This window comes from Furipterus horrens, unplaced genomic scaffold (assembly GCF_987537825.1).
Source record: "Furipterus horrens unplaced genomic scaffold, mFurHor1.1.pri manual_scaffold_4, whole genome shotgun sequence".
In the NCBI taxonomy this organism is placed as follows: Eukaryota; Metazoa; Chordata; class Mammalia; order Chiroptera; family Furipteridae; genus Furipterus; species Furipterus horrens.
Genome location: NW_028327174.1, coordinates 11193513 through 11210977, shown reverse-complemented (window position 1 = coordinate 11210977; position 17465 = coordinate 11193513). Strand labels below are relative to the sequence as shown.

Here is a 17465-nt window from a genome sequence, read left to right as displayed (position 1 = left end):
CCAGCGGAAAGGACGTGCAGGCTTCACAGCATGCAATGAGTGACCTTGTGCAAATCATTTCGTGTCCTTGGTCTCTGCTTATCTCGTCTGTTGAATGGGTATCATTATACCAACATCCCCTCAAAGGACTGCTGGGTTTTGTATGAGCTCCTAATGCAGGTGTAGTTTGTAAACTATATCTGATGGTCTCATGCAGGGGAGAAAGAAAGGAGCTGGTAATCAAACTGGGAAATTGTAGAGAGCGCTCCCCACCCTGCCAGGCGACGTGTGCCCTCTCCTCCTCTGAGGGGCTCCTGAGGGGCAGGGTGGGTCAGCAGATATCACCAGGAAAACAGGAAAGAAAAAGGAAATTGTACTGCTTTTCAAGTGTTTGCCAGTTCAAAAACATTCTTTTTTCATGGAGGTTTTGTGCGGTCAGCGCAGACAAGAGCAGGTAATTTATTCTTCCCAGATGAGTTTGCCAGATGAAACTGTTTTAGACAAAACGAGACTTGTAGGTACTGGGGCTGCACACTGCCTTTAAAATATAGTGTCAGGGGTAATATTCTTTTTTTTCTTCCTCCTATTTGCTTGCATGAGTGCTCTTAGTCTTGGCTTCAGGCCTGGGGTGAGGTCAGTCCACCAAACAAGAGACGTGAAGGTCATGCTGGTCTCCAAGGTATTGACAAGTTTCTTGGGTGGAGCCCTGGAACATTCTTTATAAATCAACTGTCCAATTAAGTTGGCTGGTTACCGTATAACGGGAAGACACGATTCCACCAGGGCATTCCTAAATGTCACAGGCAGCAGGAAGAAAAGGGCTGAAGGGTCTGCTGACCTTGGTTTGAATCCATTTTCTGGTACATACCTGTGACCTTGGACAAAATAACCCGCTCAGGATGAGAGGAGATGTTGAAGGTATGCATCCTGGTGCAGGGGTGCTCAGAAATTACTAATGCCCTCCCTCTGTTCCTTTGTTCATCCCACCTCATCTGAATTTGGGTTATCCTGGAGAAGTCAAGGGATTTGCTCAAGGTCACAACGCTGGCCAATGGCAGAGCCCGGATCGGAACCCAGGGAGGTCCAAGTCCAAAGTCCATCCTCTTCGCTTCCCCGCCCATCTCACATTCACGCAGAGCTTCATGCTTTTTAATGCCTGCTTACTCACTAGCTGTTCCAAGTCACGGGGTGAGGAAAAGCAGTCACACTTGATATATTGACACACTGCATTTATGTTTAAATGACTTGCCCAGGTGGATACTGGTGGCCCCATGGAGCACGGGGCTGGCAGGAGGACCCAGGTTTCTGAGCCCAGACTGACGCTCTTTGCAGTGAACCAAGGATGGTCCAAGGATGCGGGAACTGGCAAGGAAAGCACCACCAGTACTGAGCCTTAAACTAAGAGCCAGTGCTAAGAGACCTGAGCCTGAAACCCTTATAAGAAAAATGAGTTAACGATCCAGGTGATTTACCTCTAATATGACAAACATCAGGCAAAACAGAGTCATAAAATGACTGTTCCGGTTTGCTGGTTTGTGCTCAGAATCATGGCATTTTGCCATCCAAAGGAAGACAGAGATCTTTAGGATTCATCACAGAATATGTGAGTGAAAAGGGGGTATGTACTAGCTCAGTGATCGAAAGTAACCCCACAGCGTAATCTGATCCACGATTCCTAACAGGGCAGGTCCTGGTGGATAGCCATGCCCCAGGCCTCTAACTTCCTTAGGAAAAGGTTTAACTAAGCCTTTCACACTGCTCTTGTGTATCTAGGTTAACACACCTTTGAAATACCAGAAGAAATTCTTTCCCAGACTCCTCCAAGGAGCAGGCACAACCACCCTCAAGGAAGCACATGCTCTTTTTAACTAACCTGTCACCTGACCCCTACCTTGCTTTCTCCTGCCTTCATGTAATCTTCCTTAATTTCACACGTTCAGGGTGGGGCATAAGGTCTATGGTTGTTTGTATGGAAAATAATACAATAATGAATAGATAATAATACAAGAATACACTCCGTGTTTTGCATACTTCACCTGTAAATCTACTTTCCCCCCACTTTGTATATAAGACTGCAAAACTGTCCTTTTCTGGAGCATTGGAGATCTTGCTTCCTGGCATTCTCATTAGTCCCTGGCTCAGGCATAAGTTATAGGGATGTTGGCTGTTAGTTCCATGTTAATGAATCAATATATATTAAATAGAGTGTCTGTAAACAGAAGCAGTATATATTAAACATAGTCTTTAAACAGAAACACAAAATAAGGTTATGTATTGATCAGTTGATGGAAAGGTTGTGACCAGGGGCTTAAGGGAACGTAACCTTGTCTTTCCCTTAGGAGCAATGGTTCTCCGTAAGGCACATCGCAGCCATCTTGCACTTAGGAGCTCCGGACAGCACTTCAGCATTACACTTGGGGGGCATTTTATATGATGAAATCACCCACAAAAAGCACAAGACTGTAAGTGTGGTACTAAATAGACTGAGAAGAGGACACTGTTTCTAGACTGGAAGCTGGAGCCAGAAGGCAGAACACGCCTTGTTCGACCTCAGGAACATGGCGTATCGGGAGACCCGAATTATAATAATTATTTGCTGCTCTGCACATGTCTATGAGTGGCCATGAATAGCAGTGAGAATTGATTTGAGGGTTACAAATAAACTTTAGGGAGTAGGGGATTTTGTAAGTATGAAGTCCACGTGCTGGCATATCTGAGAAGGGAATGCAGTGCTTACAAATTTCATTAAGGTGTCAAGGACTGGTAGATCCTCTCCCAAGGGCCCATTATCTCAAGCGAAGCAGAGGAGAAAACGAGGACAGTGGCCATCTAAGGGAGAGGCAGGGTAGGTGAGAGAGGACATGGAGGAGGCAGGACTGGGAGGAAGGTCAGGGGCATGGGCATGGGTCCCTTCCTCTTCTTCTCCATCACATTTGGCAGGGACCTCCAACAGGCTTTCCTGGGAACACCTTGCTCACACTTGAGTTGGCATCTGCTGAGCATTAAACACAGTGTGACTCTCCTCCTTGGCGGTCTCCCAGGTGCTGGGGAAGCTTTGATTTCTTAACTGCTCCCCCAGGCTCCATTACTCCTTTTGCTCATTTTCTAGTTCTCCCTCTCCATTACCATGTTATTGGGCCACCTACTCCCACTCCCAAAGCGACAGTGCCAGGAACGCTCCTTGAGTGAGTCAGCCTGAGAGGAGAGCGGAGTCCAGGTCACTGGGCACTGAGGACAGTGGCAGCCCTGGCCAAGCAGTCGTGTGCAAGACCCTGGGGCTGGTGGAGACATCGTGCTGAGGAGCTGCCACCTCAGCCTCCCAGCGCAGACTGGCTGTCTGCAGGGGTGACTCAGCCCTGTCATTCACCATGCCAGGCATCTTTGAGGACAACAAACCCCGTGGATGCAGGGGCAAGTGCTAGGCTTCCTGAGTCTGGGTTTATTAAGCTGTGACCATGGATATGCCCTTCACCTCTCTCAGCTCAGGTGCTGGAGCCAGGCTGCCTATACCCCAACTCCACCACTTACTCCCTGTGCCTCAGTTTCCTCATCTGTAAAATGGGTACACACACACACATATATATATATATATAAAGCACAATGCTTGCATTGAGTAAATTCTAGAGAGCATTAGCTTTTATTATTATTAGGGTTATTATTATTTTTATTACTGTGTTTATCTTTACTTATTTATTTTTAAAAATAATTTATTTATTTGTTTGTTTATTTATTTATTTTTAGAGAGGGGGGAAAGGAGAAAGAGAGGGAGAGAAACATCACTGTGTGGTTGCCTCTCACTCACGCCCCCAACTGGGGACCTGACGTGCAACCAAGTTAAGTGTCCTGACTGGGAATTGAACCAACGACACTTGGCTCAACCAGCAACACTTGGCTCGAAGGCCAACACTCAATCCACTGAGCCACAGCAGCCAGGGCTTTACTGTGCTTATCCTGAAAGTATGGAACAGGGCTGAATAATCTCAAAGGTCTTTCTTTCCCCTCCTACATTGTTTTTGGAGATGCTCCCCTGCTGTGTAGCCTTGGGTGAGACCCTTCTCCTCTCTGGGCCTTAGGTTCTTATATTATAAGTGAGATGCTGGGACTTAAGCCCTGAAAGTCTGAAATAAGGACAAGGCAACTCCCAGGGTGGGGTCAGTTTGTTATTGGCCTCTCTCCTGGGGACACTGGCTGAGATAGCAGTCAAGTAACCAGAATATTTATATCTGTAGTGGATTTTTAAAGATTTTATTTACTTTTTGAGAGAGGGGAAGGGAGGCAGAAAGAGAGGGACAGAACCATCGATGTTCCAGAGAAACATTGATCAGCTGCTTCTTGCATGCCTCTACCTGGGGACCTAGCCCGCAACCCAGGCATGTGCCCTGACTGGGAATCAAACCAGTGACCCTTTGGTTCACGACCCACAGCAGCCAGGGCTGTAGTGGATTTTTAAATACCCATTCACTGAGCATTTACCAAGCATCTTCCTAAACCTTGACTGATTAATTCTATCATCATTACAACCCCAAGAGGGAGATTATTTTCTCCAAATTAGAGCTGAGGAAATTGAGACACAGAGAGATTAAGCAATTTACTTACCAGCAAATGGTAAATCCAGATTCAAACCAAAAAAACTGACTCCAAATTCTACAAACTTTACCCCCACACTATATTGGCAGGTGGCCTTGAACTTGACTTCTAATCCTATGATGGTAACACGATTTTATGCCATTCTTTTCAATAGATTGCTCTTAGTATTGATTAAAACCGTGGATTCTCATTCTTTAAGATAATATAGGAATCATCTCCAGGATATCTTAACCTTTGGGAGGGTCACAGGCCCCTGTGAAAAGCTGTAAAGGTTATGAATCCTCTTCCCTCCAAAAAACATTCATACCACGTATAAGATTTGTCTTGGTTTTAGGGAGTTCAAACATCTCAGGCTAAATGCTCTTGAAACTCTCCATTAAGTATTGATCTTGGCTAAACTCTGCATCAATGAGAACCTCCTACCAAAAGGGCTGTCCATTTCATTAATGCTCACCTCTGATAGCTAGAAAGGTGCTCCTTCAACACAACTGACATTTGTTTCACCCCGACTTTGCTCCCAGCTTTGCCTGCTAGATGTTATGCAGAACCAGTCCAGTCTATCTTTCCATGACAATTCTCCATGCTTCTCAAGATGCTGGCCACACCGTCTCCAGCCCTTGCAGGCGACACATGCCTCTTCCCTTCTGCTCAGTTCTAGTTTCACTGGATAGACTCATTTGTCAATGGCTCTCTCAAACACTCAGGACTGATGGACAGCCCAGAACCCAACACCATCTTCTGGCCATGGATGGATCAATGTATGCTCGGGATATCAGATCTCCATTAATATGTCCTAAGAGTGAATGACATACTTACAACCTTATTTTACTTCAAAATATCACATATACAAAGAATTGCACAGTACGACCATGACACTTCAGTGGGCAAACATCCACATAACATCCAAGTCAAGAACTGGACTTCCCCCTCTTCCCAATGTGCACCCCTCCTTCCCCACGGAGATAATGTCTACTCTTCTATGGTAACAATCTTCTTGCTTTTAAAAAAGTTTTATCACCTAAATATGTATCCCACTTAACACTATAGTTTAGTTTCCTTGTTTTTTTGATTTTATATTCAGAATCATATAAATAGGAAGTCTTTTGTATCTGACAGTGGTATTTGTGAGATGCATACATGTTGTTATAAATAGTTGTAGTTCATTCATATTCATTGTGGGACATTTTCCATCTGTCTGAATATACTGTAACGTATGTATATGTTCTATTATTAATGGACACATGGGCTATGTGCAGGTTTTGGCGATTATGAACAAGCTGCTATAAACATTGGCGCATGCATACATGCATGCATTTAGGCTGAGAAAAGCTAGAAGAACTTCTGTGTGGCTTCAGTTGAGTGGATAGTATCAAGTTGTATTCCAAAGCAGTTGTACCAATCCACACGTTCACTCGCTGTGTGTGTGTGTGTGTGTGTGTGTGTGTGTTCCAACCGTTCTATGTCATCATCAATACTTAGTCTTACTAATCTTTCTAATTTTAACTATTCTGGTGGTTATAGAGTGGCATCGCTTTGTGGTTTTAATTTGCATTCCCCTAATGAACGATGAGATTGAGCCCATTTTCATCTAGTTATTAGGTATTCATGGGTTAGAGGCTTTGGACACTTCTTCCTCATCTGACTCACACTGAACTTGCAGCCAAATGAAATAAAGTCTCTGACAGATGCTGTTGATTAGTCATATCTCCCTGATTGACTTCAGTCCAATTTTGGGCCCCCAGAGTAAGTCTGAACATTCTTAATAATAATGACAGATAATATTTATTGAGTGCGCACTGGCAGGCACTGAGCTTGATAAGCATAATGTCTCTTAATCCTCACAAATGGCTTAGGAGGTTGATACTATTATGACCTTCAATTTACATAAGAAGAAACTAAGTGGGGAGGCTAAGTAATTTGCCTAAAGGTCTCACAACTAATACGTGGAGTAACCTAACTTCAAATCAATGCCTTTTGCAACGAAAACATAAGGCCTCCCAAAGATGAAAACATTTGACTACATTTAAATTTTTTTAAATGGTTTAAAACTGAATAATGAAATGAACATGTAACTAGCAACTGGAGAAAAATAATTGAAAGTATGACAAATGATTAATGTGCTTGCTATGCAAAGTATTTACAAATTAATAAAAGGACAAACATCTCAATAAAGAAATGGCCAAAGGTTTCTGAGGTCAGGTAAACCTGGGAATTTCTGCTCCCTTTTTCATGTTCTGTTACCCCTACAACGTACATGAGCAAAATTTATGACTCTGAGAAGTTCTGCAAGAGAACTTATTTTAACACGGAGTTTTCCAAACCTATAATTATAATTCTTTGGAACAGACTTTGAAGCACGTTGAACTCTATAATAACTACTGTTTCCTCTGGTTTATAGTCTGGCAAAACTTTCAACAAAGGAAAAAGGAAATGAGATTAGTTTTGTCCCGGGTTTCTCAACCTTGACACGACTGGAATTTGGGGTTGTATGATTCTCTGTTGTGGGGAACCGGCTTAGGCATTGGAGCATGTCAGGCAGCATCTTTGGCCTCTGCCCTGCAGATGCCAGATGCCAGTAGGACCTCTCCCACTCCTAGTTGTGACAACCAAAATTGCCTGTAGACATGGCCAGATGCCTTCTGGGGGAGAGGCTCATCCTCCCCACATAAGAACCATTTGTCTAGTTTGACTGATTTCTAAAGCGCTTATCTGCTCCCCATGATTACCTCCTACCTCAGTGCTCCCCAAACTGCATAGTGTTTGGTTTCTGTGCCTTGTGACATCTACCGTTCTTGTTTCAGTATAAGAGGGTATCAGCTCATCTTTTTTCTTCAAGTCCTTCTTGTTTGTTAGGATTCCTTTCATTTCCAGGAATACCACATCACCTACAGCTCCCCTGACATGGCAGTTTTTTCCATCTTTCCGTCCCCTAGGTGGGATTAAGCTCCTTCAATTTATATAAAAACTCTCTTCCTCCAATCCCCATACGCCCTGCACAGTCTTCTACCAGACCCCCAACACACATTATACTTAATTATTTATGTGACTGTCTCCCCAGTTCCTTGAGAGCAAGGACAGGGTCCTATTCATCCTCTGGTTCTCAACACAGAGTAAGTACCAATCAATATATATGAACAAAGGAGCAAAATATAACTGAGGATGGGTCAGTGATTTCATCCGCAGGGCCCCAGGTGGGTTCCCAGTAACACCAAGTTCATCAACAGCCCCTTTGCCAGTTCCTTCCTAAAGATGTTCCCTCTGCTTGACTCCAGGCAGACAGTCTTCCTTCTGACAGAGGCTGCAAGCACCATAGAAGGTACCAATTTTGTTTTTCTCCCTCTCAGCAGTGAACATGACATCATCTGCTCAGTCGGCATGTTCAGACCATTCTTGATAGTTTTCTCATTCCAAACAGAGAGAAAAGCCCTTCTCCCCCAAGCTCAGCATTTCTGTAAACCTCAGTTTCTTCCGGTTGATGACATTTTCTATCCTTGGAGATGGGCCCTCCTGACCATGTTTTGGGGGTCCCTTTGAGGCCTGGGTTTCCCAGGGAGCCACCCCCATTCCCCCTGCCCACCAAGTATTGTGTCAGTCTCTTTAAGTATTTTCTTCTTTTTACTTCCTGTCTGGGATTATTTTAAGCTTTAGAAACAGAATCGAATTCTTGGGAATTTCTCACTTTACCAAGTGTCCCACATGGTGGCAGTGGGTGGAAAGAAAGGGGTAAGTTTGAGAAACATTAATAACAGGCAAGTGACAAGACTTGATGACCCTTTGGATGTAGAGGAGGAGAGATGATTTCCAGATTTCTGTTTCGAGACTATGGGGGTTTCTGCTCTAGATAGCGTTCCAGGAGGAGGAGGAGGAGGAGGAGGGTGAAGACAAGGAGGGGGAGCGGGCTGTCTGGGAAGATCACGGGCATGCTCTAGGATGTTTAGAGTCCGAGGTTTCCGTGGGAGACAAGGTGGAGTAGTTGAGGAGGAAACTGGCTATGAGAGCCTGATGCTCTGGAGAGGAAATGATCAGTGGCTGGCTGTTGGCGTGCGGGTGGCCACTGAAGACGAGGTGGTAGGGGAGCGCTCAGGTAGCATGTGCTGATGGAATGGACAGTTAAAAACGCAGCAGGAAGAAAGGTCCTTGAATAAAACCGGTCAGGGAGAGAGGAGGAGAGCCAGGAGAGGAGCATGAATTGGAGTTCACGGGAGAGCGTTTCGGGACAGAAGCGATGGCAGCAGATTTAAATGATACAGAGAGGTTGCCTCAGAGGTGGACTGAAGGGTGCCCGCTGGGTTAGGAGTTACTGGGGACCACAGGGAGGGCGGCCTCAGGGGAACTGGGGGGTTGGGAGGAGAGGCCCGGGGAGCAGACAGGGATGTATCTAAATAGTTTCACTCATCCATACACACCACCCATAGCCTGAGGGGCCGCTGGGCCCCAGGGGCTGTTACAGGATACGGTAATGGGACAACAGGCAAAACCCTGCCCTCACGGTGCGCACCTTTTAGGGAGATGTAGAATAGAGGGAGGACTCATTTTAAAGATGGGTATTAGAATGATCACCATTCCACAGACGAGGATGGCAACTTGCTCAAGTTCCTGCAAACATTGGAGCTGGGGTTGTACCCTGACCTGCCTGGCTCTTTCCATTCTTTGCTGCCTGAGGGGGTGGAGCTTAGGTGGGAACCATGATGCAGAAGGCATGCAGGGTGGGGCAGAACACAGGAGCAAGGTGCCAGATTATTTACGGCTGGGGGGCTGGGGGCCTTCTCAGAGCCAGGTTTCTACTGGCTCCTTTATCTAGAACCCCCGTGTTGAGCCTCGTGCCTGCCCTCAGGGCCCCCCAATGGGGATGACAGGCACTGAGACATACATGTTCTCACGTGGTTCCATTTGTGCGAGAAGTGGGAGAGGCGGCCTGTGGTAGCCCCACCCCCACTTCTCCTTACTCCCACTCCTCTCACCGAGGAGTAAATCATTTCCTGTGGAGACCACGATCCCCACGGTTTGCACGGGCCCGACTACACCTCCGTATCCACTTGTTAGAGGTGGGCGCAGGAACTCAGACCAGAGTGATCAATGTCCCCCCTTGAGGTTAGATATAGAGATGCTGGAAAGGGACAGGGCCTTTCTTCCTCTTGCATGGTGATCTTAGGGGCCAGGGTGGGCCACCCATAGCCATGCTGACTGTCCGAAGAAAACACCAAGTAAAGATGAACCGAGTCAAGAGGCAGAGGAGACTGAGCTCTGACAATATCATTTGAACTCCTGGATTCAGCTCTGTCCTAATCTACCAAGAACTATTCCAGATGTCCTGATGGCCTGAACCAGAGAATTCTCTCTCTTCCCCCAATTTGAGTTCATTTTCTACATTTGCGACAGAAGGAATCTGACCGATACGTCAGCTGTGACTGTGTAAAATAGATGATTTACTTTTGCAGAAGCTAACTGATGCCAGGGACGTCCTCCACAGAGCCAGGGGTATTTGCCAACGTCTAGGTGTTAACTGACCGCGCGGGTGATAAAGGTATGAGCTACAGCACAGCCAGGAGATGACGGCAGGTACAAAAGAATCCCCACTTACAAAATGCTTTCCATTCATTAGCCGGAAGCCGCAATCGTTGGAAACAATTAGCTAGCGATTGCAGCTTGGTTTTGGCAAGTGAGACGCAGCTGGAGGGAGGTTCCAGGCTCCCAGAGCTCAGGGAAGGGAGGCTGGGAAGGAGAGGGAGTATGTTCTGGGCTCCTCTGACACGGTTCTGGGGAGGTGAGGGAGGTGGGGCTGGTGGGAGACAGAGAGAGGCGCACAGATAGTCTGGGAAAGCTGGATGAGTGTTATTAACGTGAAGGTAAGCGCGGCTTCCCATACCTTTCCCATTCCGGCGTGCGCGTGTCCCAGCTTGACCACCACAGGGAGGCGAGGGGCTGTGAGCTGAAAGAGACGAGAGGAAGTCACTCGTTATCACCAGCCTGTTCTGTGGGAAGGTTCAGTCACCTGATGTCGCCAGGAACCCCCACGAGAATGCTTGGACAGACCGTCCAGCTGCTGCGGCTCAGACACCCTACATGCCAGCACCCCTGGCTCCCAAAGAAAGCTCTAGCCCTTCAAACCAGTCTGCCCTGGGGCCTCCACCAATCTGCAGCGGAGGGAAGCAAACTGACCAGTTTTACCTCCTGGCTGTGGGACCCCTGACAAGCTGTGCCTCGGTCTCCCATCTATAAAACGGGGGTGACGACTACCCACCCCACAGGGGTGTGGTGAGGGTGATATGAGCTGTCACAGGTGAAGCACTCCCACTCTGTGTGCCCCATGAAAGGCAGCCTCTTTACTCCTGTTGTGGTTCTGCCTCGCGTCATTTCCCCACCAACCTTCAGATACCTGGAAATTCTCATTTCCTCCCCGAGCACTCTCCAGGCCACCCGTGACGTTTCTCAGTCATAGAGGCCACGCCCGCCACGGGCACGCACATCTGTGGGTCCCACCATGGAGGGTGCCGTGCTGAGTGACTGCTCTGTGTGACCGCCTTCAGACTGTCACACTTGGGAGGGCGGCAGCCTGGCCTGGTCGGTTCCCTGTCACACCCCAGCCTTCCAGAGCACTGCCTGGCCCCGGATAGGTGTTTGACATGGAATCTGTGCTTCGGTGAGTCCTCTGAGCAAGACCTACAAGGCCTGCGTGACTCGCCCAAAAACACAGAGGAGGCGAGCGGGGCTTGAAGATGAGGTGCTTGCCCACGCCCACCGTCACTCTGCTCGGAAATGAGGGGACCGGGATCAGACCTAGGCTCTGCGTTTCCTCCTTCACGCTGCTCGTATGTCGTCTGAAATGTGTCTGCTTGGTGTCTGGAGGTATAATTGGAGTTGCTCAAGGGCATAGGTTACCCCTTTCAATTACTCATTTATGTTATCACTCCCCCAGCTTAGATCAGCCCAAGCGGGGTAATCATGCCCCCCTCTAGGCTGCACAGTTAGTTGTCTGTTGTAGCCACTCTGTCCTAGATTGTCCCCTGGCAGTGCTATCTGTACTGACCCTCTGGATTCCCAGCACTTAGTCTGACGCGGGGAAGCTGCTGTAGATGCTAAAGAAGGGTCTGCTATGGGTCACAAGCCAGTCGATGGACCTCACCTCATTTTACCCCCTGCAATGGCCCCATGAGGCAAGCAGGAAAGTTGACTTTAAATTAAGTATGTTGAGGTGACATTGATTAAGAAGATTTATAGGTTTCGGGTGTATAATGCTATATAATACATCATCCGTATATTGTGATGCATGCTCAGTGCCCGAAGTTTAGTCTCCTAGAGAAGGTATTTTTTTTTTTTTAGATTTTATTTATTTAGTTTTTAGAGAGAGGAGAAGGGAGGGAGACAGAGAGGGAGAGAAACATTGATCAGCTGCCTCTCGCATGCCCCCAACTGGGGACCTGGCCTGCAACCCAGGCACGTGCCCTGACTAGGAATCAAACTGGTGACCTTTCAGTTTGCAGGCCGGCGCTCAGTCCACTGAGCCACACCAGCCGGGGTGAGAGGTATTTTTATTATCATTTCACAGATAGGAATATTGAGACGCAAGGCAGCTGCTGGGAAGGGGTGAAGCTGGGACTTAACCTTGGGTCTGTCAGGTTCTAAGCCTGGCGTGACTGGTTTTCTCTTACGTCTAGGATAGTCCTGCAGTAGCTCTAGATAAAAGTTTCCCTCTTATCCAGGCTAAAATTTACCATATCCTGGTGTCTAGAGTAAATGAGCACATTTACAAAAGGGCAATATTTGATTTTGATTCCAGAAGCAATATGCACACACTCTAAAAAGTTTGGAAAATAAAATAAAGTGCTATGTAGCTATGTATAAAGAAGACAATGCAAGTCACGCTGGTCCTGTAATAGTTTTAGTGTATTATCTGCTGGTATTCTTTTTCTTTTAATCTATATTTGTCTTTTGATCTGTTCTGTTCTTACGAAGTTAGGAGTACTGTGCATATGCAATTGTGTTTCTGTTCTTTCCACTTAATGTTACATGATAGAACGGTCCTGGTGGTAATTATTTGTCAGTTTAATAGTTATTATGATATGCTTTACATATGAAAAAAGGCTTAAAGAGCAATAATGGGGACATCACCTCACTTGAGAGATAAGCCATTACCCACACAGTTGAAGCCCATGGTGTACTTCTTTTTTTTCACATTCCCTTTTTTCCCATCCCAGAGGTATCCATTATGTAAATTCTGTGTTTATTATTCAGGTGCCTGTATTCATATTTGAACTATAACACATGATTCTTTTGCTACCACTGTATGTAAGTGATAGCAAAAGAATCTATTATTGTACAACTTTGGGGGGCATGCTATATTTATGAGATTCATGTATGTTGATATAGATAGCTCTGATTAATTTTTACCTGCTGCATAGTATTCCATGTTCCAAACATGGACATTACTATTTGTCCATTTCTTGCTGTTGAACTCTGAGGTAATTTCTATTTGTCCGATTATAAACAATACCAGTACAAACATCCTTAAACACGCTCCCTTCTGCCCATGTAGGGGAGTCACTCCAAGGCACATGCACAGGAGCCGAATTGCTGGGCCAGGCAATGCTCATCTCAGTTTGGCTAGATTATTGCCACGTTGCCCTCCAAAATGGTTCTACCAGCTTCTGCTCTCATGAGCAGGGAAAGAGCTCCCAACACCTGAGGTTGAAAGACTTACATTTTATCGACCCAAGGGCTGTGAAGTGGAATGAATGAACGCATTTTCACCAAGTGGCTTTTGTTCCCACGCAGTCACACCCAGCCATCTCCTCACAAAGCCTAGAGGCCACCAGCAGATCGAGGACCGCCCTGCTCACTAGGGGAGCTTCATCTCCATCTTGTTTTAAGGTGGAACTTAAGGTAAGGGGAAGCAGGTGTGCTCTCTTTGCCCCTCCACCCCTCCCAGCCTGATCATTTCCCCACACGCTGATGGGTCCTGGAAAGAACGTGGGCTCTGGAGTTATACTTACTTTCTGTTAAGTCTTGTGCTATAGATTTAACCTCCCTAAACCTTAGTTCTCTGATCTACAAAATGGGGACAATGGTACCCAACTCAGGATTGTTGGGGGAAAGAGAAATAAAATAAGGAAGGTCAAGCTGCTTAGTACCATGTGGAGGTTCAGACTCTAAGTGTAGAGTAGAATTGAGTGGAGGAAGGAGCTAACTCTAACTTTGTGGGGTGAGGAGGAGACAAAGGAAGGTTTGATGATGGAGGAAGGGGAGCAGAGACCCCAGTTTGCAGTATATGGTCATATGGGATGAAGGGAACTGAAGTCCAGCAACGGAAAATCAGGGGAATAAGAGAGGGAGCGATCAGAGGTGGTTAAGACTGGCAATTTGAATCTGAAGGAACCTTAGCAATAATCTTACTTAGTCCCCACGGTACCATGCTGCATTAGGTAGAATTTCTAGGAATGTTCCCCAAGATGTCCCACCCTAATCCCTGGAGCCTGTGAAGGTGATGAGATTGTCATACAGCAATGATTGTTCTGTTATATGACACAGGTTACCTTAAAATAAGGTGATTATCTGGGAGGGCCAAATGAATCACCTGAGCCTTTAGAAGCAGAGAACTTTCTCAGGCCAGTGGCAGAAGAGGAAGACAGGAATTAAACACATGAGAAAGACCAAACACACCATTCCTGCTTTGAGGTAGGCATGGTCATGTGAGAAGGGATGTGGGCCGCTTCCAGGACCTGAAGACAGTCCCTGGCTGACAGCCAGCCAGGAAATGGGGACCCTAGACCTCCAGCTGCAAAGGAACTGAATTCCATCAATAAAGAGAATGAGCTTTGGGGAGAATCTTGAGCTTCAGAGGAGAAAGCAGGGTGCTGGCACCTCGAGTTGGGCTTTATGAGACCCTAAGCAGAGAACCTTGTCCTGCTCTCCTAGACTTCAGATCTACAAAACTGTGGGATAGTAAAGGGGTGGTCTTTTAATCTGCTACATTTGTTAGAGCAGCCATAGGAACCTAAGATATGTATCCTTCTAGAAACTGAAGCCCGAATGGTGAAACGGTTGTTTTCAGGCCACACAACAGCAGAACCGGAAGTCAAGGCCACGTGTTCTGACTCTCAATCAGGCACTCCGTCTCCCAAGGTACACTCTCCCTGGGCGCCATGCGGACACCAGGGGCGCAATAAATGCTTTCCCCTAATCATGAGGATCACTAAAGTATCAAGTCCATTCAGGGCGTGCTAATGGAGTGAGGACGGAGTGGCTGGCTCTGTGTTTTGGGCTGAGTAGGACACACAGAAGACTGAGACAAGACACCTTGTCTTGGAGAGATGGGCTGTACAATGAGAGCACAGGAGGCAGCCTGGCTGGTAAGTCTGGGGTGGGTGGAGCCACGAGCAAGTCTCCATGGAAGGGGGGCTCTGAGAAAGATTGTGAAGGATGAGTGGGCTGTGGGTGGGGGCAGGAAGGGCTCAGCGTTCCTCAGGGGTGAATGATGCACAGGACTGTAGTTTTCCAATGATGGGCGTTCAGATTCTTCACAAGCTCTAGTGAACAAAGACCCATAGGAAGGATTTATTTCATGAGATTTCATAAGTTTATCCACAATGAAGCTACTGGGGACATGACTGCTAAATACAATGTATTTGAACTGAGTGACCTTCTCCAGCATTCTTAAGTAACATTGAAGGAATACCTGTACTGCGATCAGAGGCAGTGAGAGTAGGAATTGTTATTTGAGTTTATAGAACACAGAAAGTCACCATAGAAAAATCTGGGAACTTACAGTAGGATATTTCAAAGAAAGTAGTCTGAAAATTTGCTTGAAACAATGCATTTTTCTGATAGTAGGGGAAAGTGTCTTTTGCCATTTTTGACTCTGACTCATTGAGAATAGCATTCTCACTAGCTGGCAAGGCTCTGGGTTGGTGTTGAGAGAAGGAAGAGGCAATTTGGGGCCAGGTTATCGGGGGCCTTCAAAGCTGAAGGGAAGAGTCTGTGTTGCTTGGATGAACCGTGGGGAAATAGGTCAGTATGGAGACAGGAAAGTGACCTTGAAGCTGCAGGATGAATTGTATCAGGAGAGACAGAAGGGCCTGAAACCAATTTGGAATTAAAACCAACCCTTCTTGGTCCTGGACTGGTATGGGGACAGTGGAGAGAGTGGGGACACTCCTAAGGGTTTTTCTTTTTTAAGTGAAACTTTTAAAAATTGAAATAACTGTTTTCAAATGACCACAGAAATTCAAAATGAGGATTGTCCACAATCTCATCATCTCATCAAATCAGTGTATTGGTCCACATTATTTTATAATCCTCATTTAAATGTCCAATTAAAGAGTGGGATATTCTGCAATAATATTAGAGATAGAATTTTATATCTATCTCCTCACTTAACATTACTCATGTTAAATAGTGAGTAATGTTTCCTATTGTTGCCACCGTCTTCCCCGCACCCCCCTTCTACCTCTCCCCCACTCTTCAGCCCGGCTGACTGATCTCACCTGCCTGGTGTGTCTGGTGTGGATTCCTGCCTATCGCTTGTCATACTCGATCTCTGCAAACATGTTTACACATACATAGTTGAAGTGGACATTTGCGGTTTCAGAAATGTTTTTTTCACCTCCTATCACACCATACACACCCCCTCTCCTATATCAATAGGTGCTCTCCTAACCCAATAGGTTTAATAGCTTCCCGATATTCCACAGGACATGGGCTGCAATTCTCCAGCCATTTTTCTATTCATGGACATCGATGTGATTCTCTCTCTCTGCCACTGCCAGCGCGGTCACTAAATGTCTGTACCTGTGTCCTTATAAACTAATTCTTAGAGGCCAGGCCAAGGGCAGACTCAGCACAATTTGGAGACATTCTGATACGTTTCTAAAGTCCTTTGTCAGAGCTCAAGAAAGGAAGGTGGGTGCCACACTGGGTGAGTCCATGTCATCTCCCAGGCTAATAACAATGACATTTAGGAGCCAGGAATGGTATACCTGCCACTTTATATATAGGGGTGGGCAAAAAGAGGTTTATACTTGGTTTGTATGAAAAATAAGAAATAATAGTATAAGAATAAACTGTTTCGTGTACTCCCAACTATAAACCTGCCTTTGCCCACCCCCGTACGTTGGCATTCTTCCCATTCCCCATGTGATAGATAAGAAATCAGAGGCAAGTCATTTGTCCAAGGTCAGACAGTTAAGGAGTGGAGGAGCTTCCCCACTGCCACCCACGTCTTTTCCCCTCTCCCTACCCCCGCCCCTTCCAAGCTGTTCAAAGGGGCTTCAAAGGCCATTCCTATTTGCAACATGCCAGCCCCTTCCCGAACACAGACAGGTCACGAGGACAAAAACCATCTTGTCGGCTATTTTCTCTCTTCCCTTCCCAACAATAGCTTTATTGGTTTCCCCGGGGCTGGCGAGCCCGGCACCAGTTTCTCACAGGCTCCCTGTCCCTGCTCACATGCCCCGGGGGCTCCAGAGTTCAGCACTGCCCAATGGCATGAGACGCCTGACATCCTGTTAGAAGGGGCACATCAATTCTTGAAACCACAGATCCCCATCCTGACAAGGGCCCCATTCAAGTCTCTCAAGAAATTGAAATAAGTGGGGGTGGGTCAGGGCTCATGCTGGGCGTTCTCCTGGGGCCTTGGAGTCAGAGCAAATCAGCCCCAACCAGCACTGCATCAACCTCTTCTTCAAGCCACGGAATGGGAGATCTGGGACCCGAGTGGTCTGGTGGCACTTTCTAATGAAGGAGGCAATGCTCTCTACATCTGTGACTTTCTGGAGATTTAAATACGAACAGTGTCTGGTCCTGGCTAAGGGATAGAGAAGGCAAGGCCTGGACGAATCTGGAGGAGGAAATCAAGGACTGAGGAAGTCTGGGAAAATTTCAAGGAGGAGCTGGGCCTCCGTTCC

General features: G+C 46.6%; 1 protein-coding gene across 1 annotated transcript in view; it reads right to left on the bottom strand.

The window, feature by feature from the left end:
• Window positions 1–17465, bottom strand: part of SYN3 (synapsin III) — a 364472-nt gene that overhangs the window by 56084 nt on the left and 290923 nt on the right. The window contains exon 6 of the mRNA XM_090272551.1: window positions 10433–10495. Coding sequence (XP_090128677.1) covers window positions 10433–10495 — 63 coding nt within the window. The remainder of the gene's footprint in view (window positions 1–10432; window positions 10496–17465) is intronic.